This window comes from Myotis brandtii, unplaced genomic scaffold, assembly GCF_000412655.1.
Source record: "Myotis brandtii unplaced genomic scaffold, ASM41265v1 scaffold395, whole genome shotgun sequence".
NCBI lineage: Eukaryota > Metazoa > Chordata > Mammalia > Chiroptera > Vespertilionidae > Myotis > Myotis brandtii.
In genome coordinates, this window is record NW_005365155.1 from 3,454,976 (window position 1) to 3,477,988 (window position 23,013).

A 23,013-nucleotide genomic window follows, 5' to 3' on the forward strand; every position below is an offset into this window, starting at 1 on the left:
GGGAGCCGGCCAGCCTCTCCGGTCGCGGGATGCCGGCCTGGCGAGCGTGCCGCCTGTTGACTTTGGGCCTCCTCGCTCAGTGAAGCTACGGACTTTGAATGAGGAAGACCCGTCCCGGGCCAGGGACGCCACCCCAGGCCTGCTTCTGACGCAGCTGTCACCCGGGTGCCCTCGGGGCGTCCAGAGAAGGGGAGGGAACTTAAAGGAAGCGGAGCACCCGAGCTGCAGAAAGTCGGGGAGAAGGACCGCCCGCCCGGGGGCCCGAGGGCGGGTCCCACGATCCAGGGCGGCCTTCAGACAGGGCTGTGCTGCTCCCTGTGCCTGGGGCCCCTGCTGGTCTCTGACCGCGGACATAGGGCAGTGAGATCCAGGCACCTGCCCAGGTGCAAACGGGTGTGATGGGGGGAAGTCTGCTCTGAGCGCAGCGTGGGAGGCCAGGCTGGCATCCAGCCTCCCCGCTCTGTAGGCCCAGGTGGGGGTGGGGGGGTGTCAGCCTTACTGCCTCTGTGCCCTGGGGGGGGGGGCGTTCATTTGTGGGGTCTGTGACTGGCACCCCGTGAAATGCTGGGGGAAGGGTGCCTTCTGGTGTTGTGCAGAGTGACCGCCGCACGCCGTCGGGGGTTCTGTCCCCTGCGAATCTGCCTCCTGGGGTCCGCACAGCAGCCCCGCGTGGTGTGTGCTGGCGGTAAACCTTTTCATAGGACAGAGAGGCAGAGGGCTTGACGTGGTGTGGGCGTTACCAAGACCCAGTCGAGGGCTCCTGCTGGACCCCAGCTGTCTGTTACCCGACTTGGTGGCAGACCGTCCGCTGTGCGTGGAGCCGTAGGCAGCACGGATGCTCCTGGGAGCCGTGTGTCAGGCTCCGCTGAGCAAGGGGCTGGGAGGTGGATGTGTTATCTGGCGGTCAGCTAGCCACCACCGTCCAGCATTCAGGATGGCACGGACCTGGGAATCAGAGAAAGTGTTTGGCAGCGAATAAAAATCCTAGGAGAAAACAGGCCTGAAAATCCGAAGGGTGTGCGGGACTTAGGTGCCTGGTGGAGTCAAAGTGCTCTTATTGGCAGATGTAACTACTGAGAGCCCAGTTCCGAGAAGGGTGACAAGCTACAGGAACAGGAAAAGAAGCTGGAGAAAGAATGGGGTGAGGGAGGATGGAGGGGGAGCCGTGCGGGGTGGGTGGCATGCAGGTCCCAGCCCCAGGACCTCCCTGCTCACATGCGGCCCAGCCTACTCTTTTTAAAAGGACGGGAGAGAGCGCCATCCAAACCAGTCAGAATAAAAAGTTTCCAGTTCTTAAAGATTTACACTCACGCTTCCTGCACACTCCATTCCTTATCTGACGGTGCCTGGGAAGTGAGATGCCAGGAGGAGAGGGCGGCGGGCGAGTCCCACTCAGTTGTTAGCTCTCGGAACTTCCTGTCGGGTTGCCGACTGCACGTAGCTGAGATTTCTCAGGTTCCATTGGTTGCTTTGCTCTCACTGCAGCATTTCTCTGCAGACTTAAATAAGGTTGGCGTTTTGTGTGGGTCTCGCTTGGTATTTACCACCCATTTTTAAAGAGTGCTCTTTACATGTCTCTGTCATCCTGGGGCATTTAAGTGTGAAGTGTATCAATTAGACTCCCTTCTGGCAGCAGCGAAGGGATGGGTGGCGAAGTGGAGCCCCGCTGTGGTTTCTGGGTCCCAGGCTTCCTCCGTGGCCTGGTGCGGGGGGACACCAGGCCTGGGTCAGTGTCCTGGCCCTGCAACCATAGAGTTATTTGGGATTGTGTCTCTTAGAATAGGTTTGTTTTTTCTGAACCACAGTGATCTCTAGAACTGATGAGAGATAACAGTGTTCACTTGTACCAGGTACTGTGGTCAGCTACCAGCCACGTTGTGTACATCACTTCATGCCGTCCTCACAGCCACCCTCTACATGAGGAAGCTTTTCTTGTCCCCATTTGACAGATAAGGGAACTGAGGTGCAGAGAAGTCAGGGAGTCAAGTTCACAGCTAGTAAGGGGCAGGGCTGAGACTGAAGCCCGGGTATCAGCTCCAGAGCCCACCCCTGACATATTATACTCTGTTGCTGCTCAATTAACAGTGGCAGTGACTGAGCAAGGGCTTTCATGTTGTAACTCGTTTATTTGCCACAGCAACCCTAGGCGACGGGCTCCCTTAGCTTCTTCACTTTTACAATCTGGGAACCAGAGAATGAAGGGAGTGCCCCAGGTTACGCTGCTGGTCAGTGGTGAAGGCCCTCCAGCCCAGGCAGTTGGCCTCCAGATCCCAGTTCTTAACCACTGGGCTGCACCGCCCGTGGTCCTGCATTGGCCAGTGTGTGGCCTGCTTCCTTGATCTGTTTGCCCTGGCAAGGGTATTGGTGGCCTAACCAGCACGCTCCTGAGCGAGAGACACTGGGTTTGCAGCCTAGGAGGCATACACGTGAATTCATGGTTTGCTCATTCAAATACATTTTGAGGTTGTTGGGCCTTGGCTACTTGCATAATGGCTTTTCTGAGTAGCTAAAGATAAATTATTTGTAATATGTGCAAGTTGGTTGATTGAAATGTCAGAGTTCTTGTTCTGTTCCTCCCCTCAGAGTTTCTTCTCGAAACCCAATAAATGGCAGGTTTGAAAAGGAAAGACTGTGGTGAGAAGGCCAAGGAGTGAGTGTCGGGGAGTTGTGGGCCACCTTTCTGCTCCTGACCGTGTGGGTTCAAATCCCACCTCCACCGCCTGCTGCCTGGGTCCTCGGCAGGCGATCGCTCACGAGCCTCTGTGTCCCTGTCTGTAAAAATGGGCTGATCAGACCTGCTTCACAGGGGAGCGCCTGCCTGGTACCAAGGAGGTGCCTAGGGAATGCCAGCTGCTCCTGCCCTTTCCTTCCGTTGGCCGGGTTCTGAGCTCGAGGGGCAAGGTTTTACACCGGGTCTCAGGGATATTGGTAGGATGAAAAAAAGAAAAAGTAGGGGGAGGGGAAAGCACAACTACTACTGCTTCTAACATGATTGAATTCTATGCTCCCTACACTGTTCTGAGCGCTTCATTATTTCATTCATGCCCCCAACAGCCCTCTGGGTATTGTTTGTCTCTGATTATAGATAAGGACACCGAGGCCCGGGATTTTAACCCAGCACCCAGCCAGTGCTTTGGGCCACAGAAGAAATTATACAGATTACAAGAAGAAATAAAATCTTAAATAAAATGGGAGGGGACCGAGAATGAAAGCCCCTTTCCACTGCCCAGATTCTAATTTTTAATTCTTAAGTGGGAACTCCGTGAGACAGGACAAAATGAGTAACTAGAAAACCCTTGGCCTCCTGGCCCTGCTGCGTGCTGGTTGTCCCCTGGTGTCTGTGAAAGGCAGGGCTGTGGGTGCTGGTGTGCCCTCCTATCTCCCCACAGAGCCCAAGGACCAACCTGGAGGTGTTTTCTCGCATCCTCTGCTCACCCAAGTTCTCTCCATTTGTGGTCATTCTGCTGCAGGCCCATGAGGAGGCTCACGGCGTGCTCGCCTCCCCACTTCTTAGTGCTGTTTGATGAACTCTTAAGGGCCCGTGTGGGAGGGAGAAGTGCTTAGAGGGAACACTAATGTTGGCTCTGGCGCTCTGGGGCACTCAGCCACCCTCCTGGGCCCTGGCTGTCCAGCTGCAGGAGAGGGAGGGGGCACGTGTGGCAGGATGTGTGGCCTGGAGGGCTGCTTGCTGAGGAAGCCACGTGCTTGGAGCTGCAGTGGCCAGATCACCGGCATAGAGGGCAAAGGCCAGAGTCCCCAAAACATTAAAAGACAACATTGGGAGAAAAAAGTTAAATTTTGCAGTTCAGTGGTTGATAATTGATCATAGCAGGAAAAATAATAGAACGTAGGAGAGCAGAGTAAAACCAGGGAAGAGGGCATAGAAATGGAAGGAGTCAATAGTTATTGAACGCCTGCCATTCATAAGGCACAGCTTTGGGCCCCAAGAGCCACAGGGAGCTCCCCGTCGGAGAGGCGTGAAAGCGTGTGAACGGTTGTCACCCAAGATGGAATCCAGCCACGGGTGGGTGCCCCTTCCTGCAGCCCAGGAGCCATTTGCTCTCCCAGTGGTGGGAGGTGGGACCTTGGCTGGGCTGGGAAGGGTGGGTGGGTGCGGGCTGGAGGGAGGGGTGGCGGGAGGAGGAATGGCACTATGTGGTGACGGGTGGTTGGCGCCTGCCTCACGTTCCAGGGGCCTTCAACCAGGGGGTTCCCATGCCTGTGCGACTTAGATTGAGTTTCATTTTAGTTTTGTTTTATTGTCTGGGTGTGTGTATCAATAGGAAGCATTTGATGCTAATAGGATATGTCATGAAAAGTGGCTTACATGATAGGGGTATCCAGGAATTGAGCCGGGCACCTCTGGGGTTGACTGGGTGGTTTCCGCCTCTGGGCTCTCCACCCTCCTGCGTGCAGTGTGGCTGCAGCCACTCGGGTAGCGCTCAGTACACAGTCAGGTCCAGGAGGCGAGGAGGCTTCCGTGCCCTCCAGCTCTGCACTGCGAGGGCAGCCTTTTCTTGCAGCGCCTGGTCGATTTCCTGCAGGGTCTGAGCCCTGGAGGGGATGAAGGCTGGGGAGGTGGGAGTCAGCCTCTGTGATGGGAGGCTGGTCTCACTGGCAGGGGACCGGGTGGCGGGGGACCTTCTGTCCTGCCCCAAAGAAAACCCCTCCTCTCCGTGGCTCCTATTCCTTCTTTAGAAGGAAGTGGCATGGTTGTGGGAGAGTCCTGTCCAGAGGAACAAACACCCGTAAACATGTAGCAGGCATGTCAGATCCACGAAGGGCTTGGCTCTCACTCCGAGTGGCCGGGAAGTCACTGGAGAGTTTAGAACTGAGAACAAACACCCCCGGCTGTCCCTGGCGTGGCTGGGCAGAGAGCAGAGTGTGGGTGCTAAGGGTGGAAGCAGAGCCCCTTGGAAGGTGGCAAGGCCAGGCCGGAGGAGGGAGGAGGGCCGAGTCTCGCTGTGCTTCGAAGGCCTTCTTGATGCCCTGAGATGAAAAGTTGGAATCACGGTGTGGACCTGTCATTTGTCTGGAGTAGACAGTATCCTTGAGGTATCAGAGTCTAGTTTTTGGTGACATGCTTCAAAGCGTTCAGACAAGCCGTGGGGAGCATAACCATGGCCGGGGGCATCGTCACCTGGATTTGCGCTGTGGTGCTGTCCCTGGCCCAGGACACTCAGCTGTCCCAGAGTGAGGGTGCCTGGCCAGGGTTCCTGCCTGTCGGTGGGGTGGTGGTGCCGGCGGCATTTTCTCAAGCGGGGGCTTTTTTTTGCTTTCTCTGTGTTTTTTTTCTGAGTTGGGTGATGCTTGATTTTCTAATATTTCTAATTTTCTGAACCAGGAAACTTTCTAATAAAATCACTTTAAGTGGAAGCTTTAAGGAAGGGAAATGATAGACTGTGACAGAGCCCTTGGGAGCTCTCGGGAAAACGGGAAACACCGGGTGGGCTGTTCACTGTGGGACGAGGCCTGTGCTGCCCTCCCTTCCTTAGGTCTCTTCCTCATCCCTCCTCACCTGCTGAATAACTGCTTCTATAATCATCATTGACGTGTTTTAAACATCACAATTTAAGCAGCACCGTCCTACTCTGTTTCTCTGCTGCCAAGTGCACTCTCTGTGCTTCCTCGTCTGCTGGGAGCCTACCCCTCCGAGCCTCGGCCCCGTGGGGGGGCAGGTCACCTGAGAGCCGCAGAATGGGGTGCCATGCGTGACCTTGTATAATTTTTTAAACAACCGTGGATTTACAGGAGCGGCCAGGACGGTGTGGAGTGTCTGCACACCCTTCTCCCCGCTCCCCTCATGCTCTCACCACCACCCAGGGCTCAGCGCTTGCCGTGCTGTCAGCTCCTGACCGCAGCCCCCGGCATCTCCTCCCTTTAGCGCTGTGAGGAAGGCTTCAGCGTGAAGTGGCCCGTGCAGCTGCCCGGACCTCTCCCCTCTGCAGAGTGTAGGCATGTGTTTAGCACCTGGGGGAGCAGACAAGGGACAAAGGAGACCTGTTCTCCCCAGCCCGCATTCCACAGGCTCTCCCGGGGGCACTCAGGGAGTGGGGTCCCTCAGCCCTTCCCTGGGGATCGGCAGTTACTGCCAAGGGCCAGAACTGTGACATCTTGGGCAGGTGTTCCGCTGTCTCTCGGCCTCAGTTTCCCCATATACAAGTCACAGGGGTTGGGCTTCCTCCCTGAGGCACTTTCTGGCTCTAATATTTCAGGGCTTTCAGGTCTCATAATCTCTGGGTCCAAAATCTAATGGGCTCAGGCCACTGAATCCACTAGTTAGTTGTCTCTTCTCACGCACAGCAGGGTTGCGTGTGGCTCAGCCTTTGGACCCAAGTCCTAAAGGAAAAGATCGAGGCACTGATTCCTTTATTTCTTCACTGTGACACTGGTCTGCACAGTCACTGGCCCAAAGGCCTGGCACGTCCCGCTGGAGAGAGCGGACCTGGATCAGCAAAGCCACGTCAGAGCCATGGTGGCTGTGGGCCCCACCTTTGCCCTGGAATATGCTCCAGCTGATTTCCTGCTGAGGAGCTGGAATCTTGGCCTTGTAGGGGGAGGGTGTGTGTACACAGAGCCACGTGAGCCTTGTGCCACAAAAGCAAATAACCTTATTCTCTGCTGGTGGTTTAAGCTGTCCCTCCCCCTCCCGGAGGTGTGTGTTTTACCTGTCTGTGAGGCATGAGAAATTGCCTCAGCTCCTGAGACCAGGAAATGCTAGAGGAGTAAAAAGCAAAGCACCCCCTCCCCCAAGTCCGCACCCCCCTCCCGCTCTCCTCTCTTTGGGTTTATGGGTCTCCTCTTCAGGTCCCAGGGGCGGGGTCAGCCACTCTCCATATGGGGTTGATTGGAACTGCCTCGCACACTGGTGTTTACGTGGTGTCTGGGACTGCACTGTTTGGAGACCGTGTGGCTTGCCAAACCTCAGACCTGTCTTCTGGTCCTTTACAGACTTGTCTTGTTTGCCCGCCGCTGATGGAAGGAGTTCTAAAAAGAAGTGACACTTACCCCTCCACCATTGTCTCCTGACCAAGGGACAAAGTAGGGATGACGAGGAGGGCACCTGAGAGGGTTAGTGTTAGGGGTAGAGTTCCATATTGGTGTTAAAGCACAGAAAACTGCAGGCAGCTCGCTCAGTGCATCAAAACCAGACCCCATAGCGAAGGTCAGGCGGAGCTTCACCACCATGGGTGACGCCAGTGAGGGTCTCAGACCGTGAGGAACCTTGGATAGGAAACAAAACGGGTTGGCGGGAAGACAGATAGGGAAGGTGATGCTGGTGGCACCTGCGTTCCCAGTCTCGGCTGGGTTGTGACAGCTGACAGTTAAAGCTGCGTGTTTGCGTGTGAGTGACTTGGGGCCTCCCCCACTTGGGCTGTCCTCTGGCAGCTGGAGACGGGATGTGTGTAGAGGGGTCTGGCCACCCACGTGGAGTGGCAGAATGTGCCCTGAATGGGCATGGGTGCCACAGCACATTGTCCTGCCCCAAGGAGTGGGGCTCGGCTGGCGCTGTGCGGACCAGCGTGGCCGGGCCTCTTCTCGGAGGGCTTCACCCCGAGCAGAGTGGAACGTCACCCGGCCCTGAGGTCATGGAGACTGCTTTGTCAGGTGGGTCGCCTGGGTTCAGAGTAGGTTCGATTGTGAGGTGAGGGCTTGCAGGTGAGGAGGGCCTCCTGCGGTCCGAGCAGCTCCCTGCCTGCCCCCGACCCACTGGCTTCTGCTCCGCAGGCTGGCGCCCATGCGGCTGTACACGCTCTCCAAGCGCCACTTCGTGCTCGTGTTTGTCGTCTTCTTCGTCTGTTTTGGCCTGACCGTCTTAATCGGGATCAACGGTAGGTGCAGGTTTTGATCATTTTATCCTGTACAGTTACCTTGGTGCAGCCCCCTCCCCCACCCCAGCTGTATCCACCTGCTCTCACCCATCAAGGCCTGTCATGGAGGGGGAAGCCCGTTTCTCTCTGCACCCACTGGGTGGAGGGGTGACCTTGGTCCTGCCCCACACAGCAGCCAAGGCCTGAGTTCAGCGTGCAGCCCCGGGTGGCCTTGACCTTGTACCTTTTGTTGGGAAGTCCAACATTTCTGGAGAGTCTTGTGTGCCAAGATCCCGCCTGGGCGCTGGGGAATCCAGAGCCTGCTGGCTGGCGTGGGAGGCAGGCCATGGTGCAGCGAGTGGTGGGGAGGGCGTGAGATGCTGGCAGCATGAGGCTGCTCTGATGATGCCCCGAGCTCTTGGCAGGAGGGAGCCTGTAGATGGCTTTGGCCTTGAGTTCAGGGCCCCGGGTGCTTTTCGGCCCCCAGCATGCTGTTTGACGGGGGAGAGAAATGGGTTTCTGGTCCTCAGTTTTCCATCTCTGAGAAAGGGGGTTGGATGGGACCACTTCAAAGGCAGTTTCGAAGCTAAAATCGGCAAAAGACAGGTTTCTTAACCTAAACTGAGTCTTGGGTTGGTGAATGGACTGAGGGAGCTGGGCAGAGAGGGCGATTATTTCAGTGCCCTTTGCCTGCTGCTGCTGAAGATGATGATGGTGGCAATGGCAACTGTAGCCAATCTTGTTTTCCTCTTCTTTTTAATCCTCCCCCAGGACATTTTTCCCATTGATTTCTAGAGAGAGTGGAAGGGAGAGTGAGAGACAGACAGAAACACCGATGTGAGAGAGACACATCGATTGGTTGCCTCCCGCGTGACCCCAACCAGGGCCAGGAGCCTGCAACCAAGGTATGTGCCCTTGACTGGAATCCAGCCCGGGACCCTTTAGTCCTTAGGCTGACACTCTATCCACTGAGCCAAACCGGCTAGGGCCTGTGTTTTTTTAAAAATATTTTTATTGATTTTTTACAGAGAGGAAGAGAGAGGGATAGAGAGTTAGAAACATCGATGAGAGAGAAACATCGACCAGCTGCCTCCTGCACACCTCCCACTGGGGATGTGCCCGCAACCGAGGTAGTGCCTGCAAAGGTACATGCCCTTGACCGGAATCGAACCTGGGACCTTTCAGTCCGCAGGCCGACGCTCTATCCACCGAGCCAAACTGGTTTTGGCAAGGCCTGTGGTTTTAATTTGCAACTCTTTGACAATCAGTGACTTTGAGCATTTTTTTATATGTCTCTTGGCCATTAGTATATCTGCTTTGGAGAAGTGTCTTTTTAGGTCCTTTGCCCATTTTTTTAATTGGATTTTTTGTTTTCCTGGTGTTGCATTGTGTAAGTTTATTATACATTTTGGAAATTAACCCCTTATCAGATGTATCATTGGCAGATATGTTTTCCTAAACAGTTGGTTCCCTTTTTCTGTTGATGGTGTCTTTGCTGTGCAGAAGCTTTTTAGTTTGATGTGGTCCCGTTTGTTTATTTTTTCCTTTGTTTTCCTTGCCCTAGGAGATGTATCGGTAAAAATATTGCTATGTGAGATGTCTGAGATTTTACTGTCTGTGTTTTCTTCTTGGATTTTTATGGTTTCACAACTTACATTTAAGTCTCTGATCCATTTTTGAGTATTTTTATGTATGGTGTAAGCTGGTGGTCTAGTTTCATTTTTTTGCATGTGCCTGTCCAATTTTTCCAACACCATTTATTGAAGAGACTTGATCACTTCTTTTAAGGCCAAAGTCCTAAAAAATTACAGTGTAAGAGTTTGTGAAGGTTGCATATCTGTTATTTCAGGAAAAGCTTTGAGTATATATTAGCAAGTATGCTTTTTGATATTCTCTACTGAATATTTTTGGAAGACTGGATTAATTGGATGAATAGACAAATGTCTTAATTTTTTGGCAGAAATCTTTATGCTTTATAGAATAGATAGATGCTGCCTGTGTCATGAGTGTTTTCTTGGGTCTGCAGTGCAGAGAGCCCTCATTGAGGGCAGGGGAGAGGTTTCTGCACGAACAGAAAACCTCGGGAATGATGTACCTTGTGTGACGATCATGGGGTTCACCTGCACCAGGAGGTCACCATGCAGCGGAGTGGATGTTGTGTGTCTATGTGTTTTACATATATGTGCAACCTCTGATGACAGACCAGGAAAATAAGATCACCGCCATATAATGTATGTCTTTCTTGGCATTTGACAAAAGTCAATAAATTAATTATCAGTGTAGGATATAACCTGCTTTTTTCCTTCTGTTACACTTTAGGACCCAAAGTGATCCAGACTTCTGAAGCTCATTTTTCACTAAATAATAGCAAAAAGGTAAGACTGGGTCTCTGAGTGGCAGGCGATGGGGCATATAAGCATCCAGGTCACTAGCAATGGCCCACCTTGTCCTGCAGGTTGCTTCTCAGCCAACACTGTCAGTGGCTGGCCTCTGGGTCCTCATTTGACAAAATGATGTTTTCTGCTATAATAAATGCCTCAGTGCGAGACAGGCTGGTGGTGTTAACACTTAGAGCAGCAGCTCATTTCCAAAGGCTGGTGACTCGTCCTGGCTCCTCATGTCTGCAGGGCTTCCTGTTTGCCCGATAAAACGTGGTCTCCATGCTCGGTTTCCAGCAGTAACAGTTCTTTCTAACGATTGGCATTCTTTGCATAAACTCAGGTTAAATGAAATATCCTTTTCTCTTTTCTTTTTTTAATTTTCCTCAATTATTTGCCATCTTTAGAGAAAAACAAAAGTCCTTCCAATTGGAGAATGTTGGTATCTATACTAATAAAAGGGTAATATGCTAATTAGACCGGGTGACCTTCTGGACAAAGCCATCGTGGCAGGGCCGAGGCAGAGGCGGTTAGGGGCAATCAGGCCAGGAAGGGAGGGCAGTTGGGGGCAATCAGGCTAGCAGGCAGAGTGGTTAGAGGATATCAGGCAGGCAGGCAGGCAGATGAGCGGTTAGGAGCCAGCAGTCCCGGATTGCAAGAGGGATGTCCGACCACAGTCAGACATCCTCCGAGGGGTCCCACATTGGAGAGGGTGCAGGCCGAGCTGAGGAACATCCCCCCCCACACACACACACGAATTTGAATTTCGTGTACCAGGCCACTAGTTCTTTAATAAATACTATCTTTTGAGAGCCCAAATAACTAAACACTTTTATTTTTCTGTGTATCAAATGAAATCTTTATCTGTAAACTGAACACACTTGTCTTGCATTCTCATTACACCATAACATCTGATTGGCCCCAAATATTAACTTGTCTGTTCTTCAAGCTCCCTGCTACGGGTCCACTCTTAACAGTTTTCAAAAAGTCAAAAGGAGAAAATATCCTAAAATTTATACCTTTTAATTCTCCTATTTGCTACTGCTGGCTTGAAAGAGTCTCCTGTGTAGCCTATTTCTTCGCATTTCCCTGTTTTCTTTAACTCTTAGACTGAGCACCTGATTTGAAGAGGCGCAGCCATGAGGTTCCTGATTGTAGTTTGGCCTTTTAAATTTTCTGTCTTAAGATGCCAGTCTTTTTTTGACACTGAAAATAGCAGCGGTCCCACAGGGCTGACTTGCTTCTGAAGGACCATCTCACTTCTGAAAGATGACAGATTACCCTCCAAGAGATCTCATCTCGTAGGTGGCTTTTGGGCACAGCTCTGGTCAGGGTTTTATGGAGACCTGCCAGAGCATGAAGACACAAAAGGCACACGCTCACTCTCAGAGACTGTGCATGCAAACAGTGCTTTTCTTCGGAGCTGTGGGGGGATAGGGGGAGCAGCTTTCTCCGTAGCCGCTGCTGTAGACACTGGTACTGGGTTTTTCAGCAGACACCGCAGAAGTATCATTGCCAATAGAGTCCCCGCTAATTTTTCTCCCCCAGGGTGTTAAGACTCTTCTAAAGCTGAGAATAACAGATGTCAGACAGCGACATGTCTGGTATATTGATATTAAATCAAGATTCTTAGGAACATCATTCTTTGGTACCCTTATTATCTTATCATACGTCGCATCACATGCACTTTAACTTTCTCCGAGATGGCCTTTTCTTGGTATGGGTATTGTGCCGAGGCTGCGGGTGGTGGGAATGCCTGCCTGGAGGTGTTCATGAGAGACAGATGTAAATTGTAGCAGAGTTAGGCCTTTCTTTTTATGGAGGGCGGGATTTCACTCCTGTTGTCAAGGAAACCGTGCTGTTTCTGGTCCAGCACCAGTGCTCAGTCCTCATGGCTGGATGTCAGTTTTGGATGTTAAGGTGAGGTATTTGGTAGCTGCAATGGAAAGGTCACATGGGTTACTTAACTTTTTTCTTTTTCCCTCAGTTGAAGCCAATTCACATACGTTCAAATCCACTGTCTACATACAATCAGCAGCTGTGGCTGACATGTGTTGTTGAGTTGAATCAATCAAAAGGTATGAAGCCTGACCTTGGTCTGATGTTTCTTTGTACAAAGCACCATATTGTAAAAGTTGAAAGAGCTTTCAGACCTTTTAAAGTGTTTTCAAAGGTGGATTACAGGGATGGCCTTTATTCTTTATAATAGCAACAAATTGGAAGCCCCTTAAGTGTCCTCGGTGTCTTCCACACTAAGTTATGCAGCCCCCCGGGGAGGGCAGGTCACCCCCCAGGGAGGGTCGGTGACCCCTCGGGAGTGCTGGTCAGCTCAGCTCGGTGGCTGCACAGTGGAGGAGCTGCTACTGCAGCCTTTTTGGTGGGGTTCTGGGGAAAATGAAGTCCCAATGCCCCAAGGCAGTGGGTCTGCCCCCCAGGGACACTTGGCAGTGTCTGGAGACATTGTGACATTTTGATTGTCACAACTCTGGAGAAGGGGCGCTATTGGTGTCCAGTGGGTAGGGATCGGGGCTGCTGTTGAACACCTACAAAGCACAGGCCAGCTCCTCACAGCAAAGGATCCTCGGCCTCACAGTGCCAGCGGTGCCAAGGCTGGAAGACCTGCCCAGAGCACCTCCAGGCCCAGGGCATTGGCTCCGTTCACCGCGATGGCACTAGTCGCGGACCGTCCGGAGAACTGAGGCGGGGCCACCACGCGAGCTCAGTGTTCTGTGGTTCACACGTGGGGCTTTGGTTGAGAAGGAACTTGAAAAAAAACCTTGAGAATGCATATTAGAAAAAAATCAACTCCTTTTCTTGTAACATTTTAAAAAGATAAATTTGATATCCTTGTGTATTTGTATGTCTAGAAAATGGTCTGGGATGATGGGCATGTACATGTTAACTTGGTTCTCTCTAGGGGGGGATTATAGTGTATAACGCCATCGTCATAGTTTTTTTTTTAATATTTTTATTGATTTCAGAGAGGAAGGGAGAAGGAGAGAGAGTTAGAAACATCAATGATGAGAGAGAATCATTGATTGGCTGCCTCCTGCATGCCCCACACTGGGGATCGAGCCCGCAACCCAGACATGTGCCCTTGGCCGGAATCGAACCTGGGACCCTTCAGTCCGCAGGCTGATGCTCTATCCACTGAGCCAAGCCAGCTAGGGCCGTCATAGTTTTTTGTTCTCTGATTCTTTAAAACAATGAGCATGAAATCAGAAAAATTATATAATCAGAAAAAATAACTCTATTTTTATGTTTGTATAAAGTTAAATTAAAAAATTATGTGGGATAGAAAAGTAATTCATTAGCTGTGAACTATTTGTCCTTTCATGAAATGAAGCTAATGGATCTGAAACAGGCCTTGGCATGGGCCCTGGGAGAGGGGTTGCACGTAGAGCTAATAGGAAGGCTTTACGTTGCTGGCGAGCCAGGGGTTCTCGAAGATGCTGAGGCCGAGGTGGGTGAGACCCTCCTGGCTTGTCACAGAGCCAGGCAGGCATGTTTGTCGATGTGAGTGCCTGACGTGGTCCCTGACACTGAGTTTCTTTCTTTTGTAGAAATGTCTACTCAGAAAAACTTTCTTATGACCGTTAAAGTGGATGGCGTAGCTCGAGATGGAACCACCATGTTCATTCATAACAAAGTTCACAATCGGACAAGGACCCTCTCGTGTAGAGAGGTGAGCATTCCCCGGTCCGTGATTACTCATCATGCCACACCATCACAGAGTTGCTTTCTTAAGTAAAAAAGCTCATACCAGTGAGGGTATGGAAAAACCATCTACCTTTATATACTGATACCCTTATAAATGCTTATTAACATACACACACGCCTGCACACCCATGCACAAACACACACACATGTACACAAACCCACTCACATGCACGCACATACCCTGAGTATATGTGGTACCTACTTTTGCTGTTGTGTAACTTGCTGCCTGGTGTGTCTGTGGACTGTTGCTGGGAAGAGCAGCCTGTTGTTGAGCAGGTGCCCCAGGTGCAGTGTGTGGCTGTGGGATGGGAAACGCGATGGCCCAAGTGGGGAAGGAGCCTCACTCTTAGTTTTGTCAGCACCGTATTCTGTCAGTCATAGGAGTCAGACCAGGTCCCTGCTGAGTGAGGAGGCCACGTCAGGACGGCGTGGTGGCATGGAAAGCGTGAGGTGCACCAAGACGAGCATGTGTTTGAGTCTAGAGCAGCGGTTCTCAACCTGTGGGTCCAGACCCCTTTGGGGGTCGAACGACCCTTTCACAGGGGTCGCCTAAGACCATCGGAAAACACATATATAATTACATACTGTTTTTGTGATTAATCACTATGCTTTAATTATGTTCAATTTGTAACAATGAAATTGGGGGTCACCACAACATGAGGAACTGTATTAAAGGGTCGCGGCATTAGGAAGGTTGAGAACCACTGCTCTAGAGTTAGGAGAGCGGTTTTCCTGCTGGGCCTCGTGCCAGGTGCTCTCGGACGGCACCTCCTCCAGTCCTCCCAGCGGGCCCACGGGGCAGGATCTGTTACCACAGCCCATTTTATGTAAGAAGAACCGAGGCTCAGAGAGGTCAAAGCACGGGCCAGAGTGACACGGGTGCTGAGGAAAGGGGCCAGGATTTCAGTAGGAGCTGTTACTGCAGCCTTTTCAGTGAGGTTCTGGGGAAAATGATGCTCTGTCATCCCGAAGACTGTGCCCTCAGTACGCACGCACACGCCTGGTGGATAGCCCCGGGACACTCGGCCTGCTCGTCCTGGGCGGGAGTATGCAGGTAGGGGAGCCCCTGCTCCGTGGCGGTGATCACTCTCTGTTGGTGTCTCTAAACAGTGGTTCTCAACCTTCCTAATGCCGCGACCCTTTAATACAGGTCCTCATGTTGTGGTGACTCCCAACCATAAAAGTATTTTCGTTGCTACTTCATAACTGTAATGTTGCTACTGTTATGAATCGTAATGTAAATATCTGATATGCAGGATGTATTTTCATTGTTACAAATTGAACATAATTAAAGCATAGTGATTAATCACAAAAACAATATGTAATTATACATGTGTTTTCCGATGGTCTTAGGCGACCCCTGTGAAAGGGTTGTTCGACCCCCAAAGGGGGCGCAACCCACAGGTTGAGAACCGCTGCTCTAGGAGATCCTGAGATGGTCAGAACCACATCCTGAAGGGGCTGGGTCATTGGGGGCAATTGCAGAAGTGGGCCGAGGAGGAAAGTGAGGCTGAGGGGTCTGATGGGCTGTGTGTTAGCTTACACTCCCCTGTGCACGAGTGTGTTTGTGGAAATGTCAGGGTTGTGTTACACTGAACTTTTTTATGCAGGTGCATATGATGAGTCATCTAAAGTAGAGTCTAAGGACTGTAAATCATTTTTGTTTCCAAAAATACCCATTTGGGTCTTTCTTTCTAAGAACTGTTGTTGGCTGGCATTTGAATTTTTCTGGGCTTCTGGCGAGTTCCCTGGAGATGATCCGTTGTGATCATCTGTTGTTGAAATGTGCCACTTCATGGGTCACTGGGTGGGAGTGTGAGGCTTGCTTGCTTTAAAGACACAGCTCCTCCCTGTGCGTTTGCAGAAGTGTGCAGAAATCATCGTGGCGCACCTGGGCTACCTGAACTACACGCAGTACATGGTGACGGTGGGATTTGAGGACCTCCTCGATCTGCCCCTCAAGGAAGTGAACTTCACAGTAAGTGTGCCAGCTGACGCAGAGGCTCCTGGGCTCCCTCGTTTCTCGCCCATTCTTCTGCTGAGTGGCTGAAATAACACGGCACTGAAGTTATGTTATTTTAGATTATGAAAGACATGTACAGTTTTAAAAAGTTACAAGAAAACCACAAATTTTTTTAAAGAATTTTTTAGTTTTCACTATACATAGTTATTACAATACAAGGTGGGGCAAAAGTAGACTTACTGATGTTCATATGGAAAATAATACAATAATTAATAAATATTAATTATTAATAAGTGAAATCATCTGGCATGTGCCCTGACCGGGATTGAATTGTGACCTCCTGGTTCATAGGTCGACGCTCAACCCCCGGAGCTACACCGGCTGGGCTCCTGGAGGCATTTTACTGGTTAATTTTTTTGAGTTTAATTTCTGTGCCTGCACAAGATTTGACATTGTATTTGCTGATATGCGGTCAGAGTTGGTGCTCAACAATGCTGAACGGAGGAACGGACCGAAACCTGTAGGCTTTAATTAGGGAGAAATGACCAGGTCATGAAGTCAGCCTTGTTCCACGTGTCCATTCACGGAATGACAGGGTGAGCCAGGAAAGGACCCGTGGCTCTTCAGAAGTCAGAGTAAAGGTCTGCAGCCTGAGTGTTTGCTGGGATTTTACTCTGTTTATTTCCTTTTACTTATTTCCTTCTTAGTTTCATTGCCTCGTGTCCAGTGCCTTCAGTAGTATGTGTGTCTGTGTGTACCTTTCAGTGTGTCAGGCAAGTGAGTTAAATCTAGTGTCGAAGACTCTCTGCTCTGAAGTGGGTTTTAAACGCCTCAGACGACTTTAATTCAGTGCGTTGCATGTGGGCTCTGTGGCCCAGTGCCATGCTCTGGGCCTGCTGGTGAACTGGCCGTGGCCGAGGCTGGGTGGGCTGCCTCCTGCCCACGTCAGCACGTGGTGCCTGTGTCCTCCGCTCAGCTCCCTGCAGGAGTGAGATGAACTTACGGCTGACTCCACGGTACTTATTTGGTTTGAGATGCATATTTTTATGTTTCATTGAGTCTTTTTTAGAACATCCTACCTACTCACAGTTTACATCTTTTTAAAAATCTGTTTCTTTTCGTGGAAAGCTGGTGTTCTCTAATAAAGAGATTGACAGTGTTGTTTTTTATATGAGATTTAAAAGCCAAATGCTCTTATTATGATTATAGACTAATTTATCTGCCAGGTTCATCATTAGTATAACACCAATGAAAAACTATTTTCAGATCTAGGTCATTAATATTTTCAAAGTCTGTGTTCTTTGATATTAAAAGAAAATGTAATGTGTTAAAATTTTAGAACATGTAAGAAAGTAGAAGGAAAGAGAACATTTTAAATTACCTAACAGTCTCATACCTAGAGATTATTATTTTATTTATTTATTTATTTATTTTAAATCCTCACCTAAGGATATTTTGCCATTGATTTTTAGAGAGAGTGGACGGGAGGGGGAAAGACAGACAGAGAGAAACATTGATGTGAGAGAGACATATCGATGGTTGCCTTCCGCATGCGCCTCAATGGGCTGGGGACCAAGCCTGAAACTGAGAGGTACATGCCCTTGACCGGAATTGAACCTGTGACCCTTCAGTCTTCGAATGACACTCTATCCACTGAGCCAAACCAGCTAGGGCTACAGATAACTATTATTAATAATCTGGTGTACTTCCTTTTTTGTGTTTTATTATTTTAATTTTATTTTTCAACTACAGCCGACATTGAGTGTTATTGTGTGTTAGCTTCAGGTGTACATCATAGAGGGTAGACACACACTTCACAGAGTGGTCTCCCTGACATTTCCAGTCCGTCTTCGCCCACATTCACAGTCATTACTGTGTGTGGCTGCATGCCCTACGCTGTGGAGTACTTCCTTTGATGCATTTTTCCTCAAACATTTTTCCCCACTTTCCGTTTTAGTGGAAGACTTATGACCCTGCATTTTCCCAGATGGAAATTTGGTTCCGGTTCGTCTTTGTGGTGCTCACCTTCATTGTCACTGTAAGTACCGCTCACCTGACAGCCACGCCAGGTTCTGACAAGAGCAGAGTCAGTTTGTGAATTTGGTCATCCAAGTGCAGACCCCACGGGCAGTTTCTCTGAGCTCTGAGACACGTGCCTCGGGCCTGACACACTATACGCACCGCATGTCTGCTCGGGTACGCAGTGCGGGCGGTGGTGCGGTCTCTGTGGCAAGGACGTCCGTGTCGGAACACTAATCCCAGGGCGCTGACTTGCAGGCAGACCCGCATCCGTGGGCACTGACCAGTGCCACTCCCCGTGCGGCAGGAAGGCGCCAGGTTTGCGTGACCTTTCAGTGCAGGTGCAGCCATTCCTGGCTTTCACGGCTTTCACCTTTCCGTCCTGGGCTTTTCGGGAGTGAGGCCCAAATGAGCGGGTTTGGAGGTGCAGGCTTTGGGCTGGTTTGGGATCTGAGCTCAGTGTCCACAGCACAGTATGACTTCAGGGGAAATGCCTACCCTTCGCACACCGGCAACCCCCCCGGCGGCCGGCCAGTGGGGTGGGGTGGGTAGATGGAGCAGGGTGTGTGCCTCACGCAGTGACCGCGCCGTCTGCAGGGCGGCATCGTGCCCCTTGGCTGCCAGCCCTGTGCTGGCAGAGCGTGTGACTCAGGGAGCTTTGCGGTGTCCACCCCAAGTGCCACCCAGGAACACTTGGTGCTTTGCAGATGAGGCGCGTACAGCAGGACACAGCTTGTGGGGGGACGTGAGGCGAGTGCCAGGCGACAGTGGCTGGGGCCTGGGTGTGGCCGGAGGGTGGGACCCAGCCACTCAGATATGCAGAGCAGGGGATTGTGGTCTCAGGCCACGCCCAGGGCTTCCTTCGTGACTGACTGCAGGAACCACCACTTATAGTTGGTCAGTCAGAAACCCTTGCTGTTTCTGGAAGCATCTCTGGTACCTGGGATTCTGCTGCACAGTCTGGGCCCAGAGAACAGGCCCGAGAGAAAAGGCCTGGGCCTGACAGACAGACTGGAGGACATGCCCGTCGGCCAGGAGCCCGCATTGCGAGAATGTGATTGGCTTGTATGACATTGTAGGAAACACAAAACAAAAATACCCCAGGCCCTAACTCACACACTGCATGATGTTTAAAGCAGGTCAAAGAGGCTTCTCCCACAGGCCACTGCACCTTCGTTGGGGGTTTTGAAGATATAAACACATCCTCTGACCTCAGGTGTAGGCCTGGTTCCCTTGGCTTTTCCTCTGGGAGCCCAGTGCCATCTGTTGTGTTGCCTTGCGTGGAGCATGTGGCCTGTGCCCGGGGGAGCTCTCTGTGTGGCTCTGTTCCCCTCCTGCCCCCTCCTGCCCATCCGATCTGGGCCCCTTGCAGCAGTTACCATCTCGTCGCAGTTGTCACTGGTGGTCTCAGTAGTGAGTTCAACAAGGGCTGACTGCGAGCTCTTGGCTGGACCGGGACCATGGATCTGGGAGATGGCGGTGCTCAGCGGGAGCAGGCACGCAGTGACCAGGCCGCTTCCGTTGGCAGTGCCTGTTCGCACATTCCCTCCGCAAGTTCTCCATGAGGGACTGGGGCATGGAGCACAAGTGGATGTCCATTCTCCTGCCTCTGCTGCTACTTTACAACGGTAGGTGCGCTTTTATTCCGGGCTTTCCCCTTTAGAATGGAGGGCTGGGAGGCATCCGCGAGGTGGGCTGGTCTGTCCCCCTAAGTGGGGGGGTTGGGGGTCAGGAGGGGGATGCCTCGAAGGCACAGGCAGCAGCGCCCCCAGCATGTGAAGGATTCTGTAAGGATTCGGAAGATGCTGGAGCTTTCACAAATGAGTGACTGCAACTCGACGGGCTACAGACACGGCCTCCTTGGGACTTGGCTGAAGGCTGCGAGCCCTGCCGTCTGTTCCTCTTCCCTTGCCCAGAGCTGCACCTCGGGATTCCCGGGCCTGCGGGAGGCGCGGGTGGCGGGAGCAGACGGCGTTCTGTAACCATCACAGGGCCCATCTGCTCGTTGGCTTTTAGGTTTTTTGAAAAACAAAATGGCCTTTAGTGTACCCCCTTCTATCCCTGCCTCTGCTTGCAGACCCGTTCTTCCCCCTCTCCTTCCTGGTGAACAGCTGGGCGCTGGGGACGCTGGACGACCTCTTCCAGTCCCTGTTCCTGTGTGCCTTGCTACTCTTCTGGCTGTGTGTGTACCACGGGATCCGGGTGCAGGTGAGCCGCTGCCCTAGCACTGCCGGGGGCCAGGACTCTGCCCATGCCTGCCTGCCTCTGGTGGTCATCCCTGCCCGCTTCCGTAGGTCATCCCTGCCGGCCTCCGGCGGTCATTCCTGCCGGCCACTGGTGGTCATCCCTGCCCGCTTCCGTAGGTTGTTCCTGCCGGCCACTGGTGGTCATCCCTGCCGGCCTCCGGCGGTCATTCCTGCCGGCCGCTGGTGGTCATCCCTGCCCACTTCCGTAGGTCATTCCTGCTGGCCGCTGGTGGTCATCCCTGCCCGCTTCCATAGGTCATCCCTGCCGGCCTCCGGCGGTCATTCCTGCTGGCTGCTGGTGGTCATCCCTGCCCGCTACCGTAGGTCATCCCTGCCGGCCTCCGGCGGTCATCCCTGCCCGCTTCCGTAGGTCATCCCTGCCGGCTTCCGTAGGTCATTCCTGCCCGCTTCCGTAGGTCATCCCTGCCGGCCTCTGGCAGTCATCCCTGCCGGTCTCCGGCGGTCATTCCTGCCGGCTGCTGGTGGTCATCCCCGGATGAACTTGGCCTTGGGGGCCTATCTCCAAGAGAAGCATGCACCCATGCAGAAATGGTCTCAGTGTGTGCGACCCAGTGCGCCCTCTTAGGGTTAGTGGTTTGCTGAATTACTAACTTCTCTATTTCTTACTCTTTTTTGCTTTTTAGGGAGAAAGGAAGTGTTTGACCTTCTATTTGCCTAAATTCTGCATTGTCGGACTCCTGTGGTTGGCTTCGGTCACACTAGGAATATGGCAGACGTGAGTATTTTTATAACGTGTGAAACTTGTCCTGGACAGCAGCTGGCATGTGGATGGATCTGAAGTCTGACTGTGTGCTGTGCAGCATCCGGAAAGGAATGTCACCCAGAGTCTCAAGACTCAGTAGGGCGACTTGACCTGAGGATTCCATTTTGCTAGAATGGCATGTGGAGAGATCCACGATTCTTCTAACCTGGGATGGGAAAGGGAAGAGGCGTGTCCTTCTGGAGTCCTCCTCCAGAGAGGCCAAGGCGTCATCTGTAGGCGTGGCGCTCAGGTCGCACCTGGCTCGCCACGCCCACCAGGTGTCTTAGCTGCTCCTTTGGCTGCAACCTGAAAACTTTCCATGTTTCTAAGTATTTCTGTGCTTCTGTAGAATTGTACCACTGCAGAAGCCTGTGGGTTTTCTGCAAAAACTAGTTCCATTTTTGCACCTGGAACATGAGACTTCATAGCTCATACTTTCTCCCCTCCCTCTCCCTGCCCGCCCGTCATTCCAGCAACCCGGTTTTACTTTCCAGTGATGCAGGGAGTTTACAGTTACTTTACTGCTTTTTGTGTGGACTCATCTGCTTCCTGGTGCCCATTTATCACTGAAAGGTGCCTGGAAACAGCTCTTAAAATTGCAAGAGTAATAATAGTATAGGGGTTTTTGAAACGAAAAACACTCCAACTTTCCCATGGTGATACTGTGGACAGTTATGCTAGCAGCAGCATCTGCATTGTCTACATGAGAGTTAGGATTCCTCAGAAATTTAGGATTACTTTTTCAAAAGCCTTCATCTAAGTGAAAGTATAAAAATAAAAAGTGAACTAATTATTAATCTATGGTTTCTTATAACATATTTTTAGAGTTAATGAATTGCATGATCCAATGTACCAGTATCGCGTTGACACAGGAAATTTTCAGGTAAGGATTGTTAATGAAGCCTGCGGATTTTTTTTAAATGCCATTTTTTAAAAATGACTGAATTTTGTAATTTAAATTGTGCTGTTGACACAAACTTGCTAACCGGCTATTTGGGAAGGGCTATAGGAAATTCATGTGGAAAATTTTGAAAAATGTGCTTGAGTAGTCTGAAAAATAACTCTTTAAAAGCTATGCTGTTACTCCCGGTCCTTGGCTTATGGCTGAAGCTCCAGGGCCAGAAAGTGTCTGACTGTAGGGATACCGTGGGACAACTAAGGAAAGGTTCTGTTCATTTGTTCTCTCATGCGGGAGGTTTCCAGCGGGAGAGTGGCGGCAGGGCCCGGAGCACAGGGCCCGGCTCCGGGAGGCGCCGTCCTGAGATCTTTCCTCTTCGAACCAGGGCCCACGCATTTTCACTTTCACGGTCAGCCCGAGTGGTGTCCTCTCGGCTCCACGTGCTGGCGCCTCTAAGAGTCCCCGAGTCGTGTGTCCCAGGGGCACGGAGCCGAAGCTGACCTTGGGTGGCATTAGCATGTCTCTGGGCGCACTCCCTCCAGAGCTTCCTGTGAAGCCGTAACGCCGGGGCTCTTTGTGGGAGTGGCCGCAGAGAAAGAGGGCAGTTTAGTGGGTGATGCCGTGGGAAAGGTGGCAAACCTGTGTGGAGACTCGAAGGAACGAGTGTGAGTATCTGATTCCTCACTCGAACCCAGTGGGGGTGCCAGTGGCCTTTCCCGTCAATAATGGATCAGTGTGAGGAGTTCTGAAGGTCACTGAATGTAAGCCTTACGAACAGCATGCCATGACCTTTGCCCTCGAGGACAGGTGACCTTGTGAGGGAGAAAAGCACAGAAGTAGAGACCGGATTGCTGAGGGTTCAGTGCCCACCTGTGGACGGTGGGCCCAAGGGACGAGGGTGGTGGCATCTTTGCTTTGTCCTTTTTCTGTCATTGAATCAGCCTTCGGACACGTTAGTAAGTGTATGGGGAGAGCAGCACCTTGAGCTGGAGTGGGGAGGCGTTCTGGGCCAGGGAAGCCACTGTTCCCGGGTCACATGGGGACGGCCATGCCCAGCAGGGAGATGGCGTCAGGCAGGCTCCTGTTACCAAGGAAACACTGGTCAGACTTCCAGGAAGCTGAGTAAAGCTCCAGACCCACGACCGATCTCGTGGAATCCCTTTATGTTACGGACAAGAAAATGAAGCCCAGACGGAAGTCACAGTTCTGACGAGG

The 23,013-nt window shown here is 51.7% G+C and overlaps 1 protein-coding gene across 3 annotated transcripts in view; it reads left to right on the forward strand.

Moving 5' to 3' along the window:
• Positions 1 to 23,013, forward strand: part of TMEM181 (transmembrane protein 181) — a 37,973-nt gene that overhangs the window by 8,647 nt on the left and 6,313 nt on the right. The window contains exons 2-12 of one of the 3 annotated variants that reach the window (XM_014545069.1): positions 801 to 803; positions 7,729 to 7,832; positions 10,131 to 10,186; positions 12,177 to 12,267; positions 13,753 to 13,874; positions 15,774 to 15,887; positions 17,830 to 17,910; positions 19,420 to 19,519; positions 19,969 to 20,099; positions 20,782 to 20,873; positions 21,726 to 21,783. In XM_014545069.1, coding sequence (XP_014400555.1) covers positions 801 to 803; positions 7,729 to 7,832; positions 10,131 to 10,186; positions 12,177 to 12,267; positions 13,753 to 13,874; positions 15,774 to 15,887; positions 17,830 to 17,910; positions 19,420 to 19,519; positions 19,969 to 20,099; positions 20,782 to 20,873; positions 21,726 to 21,783 — 952 coding nt within the window. Of the gene's footprint in view, positions 1 to 800; positions 804 to 3,220; positions 4,025 to 6,558; positions 7,072 to 7,728; positions 7,833 to 10,130; positions 10,187 to 12,176; positions 12,268 to 13,752; positions 13,875 to 15,773; positions 15,888 to 17,829; positions 17,911 to 19,419; positions 19,520 to 19,968; positions 20,100 to 20,781; positions 20,874 to 21,725; positions 21,784 to 23,013 lie in introns of those variants that run through there. The other 2 variants (XM_005872889.2, XM_005872890.2) reach the window with 2 other exon arrangements.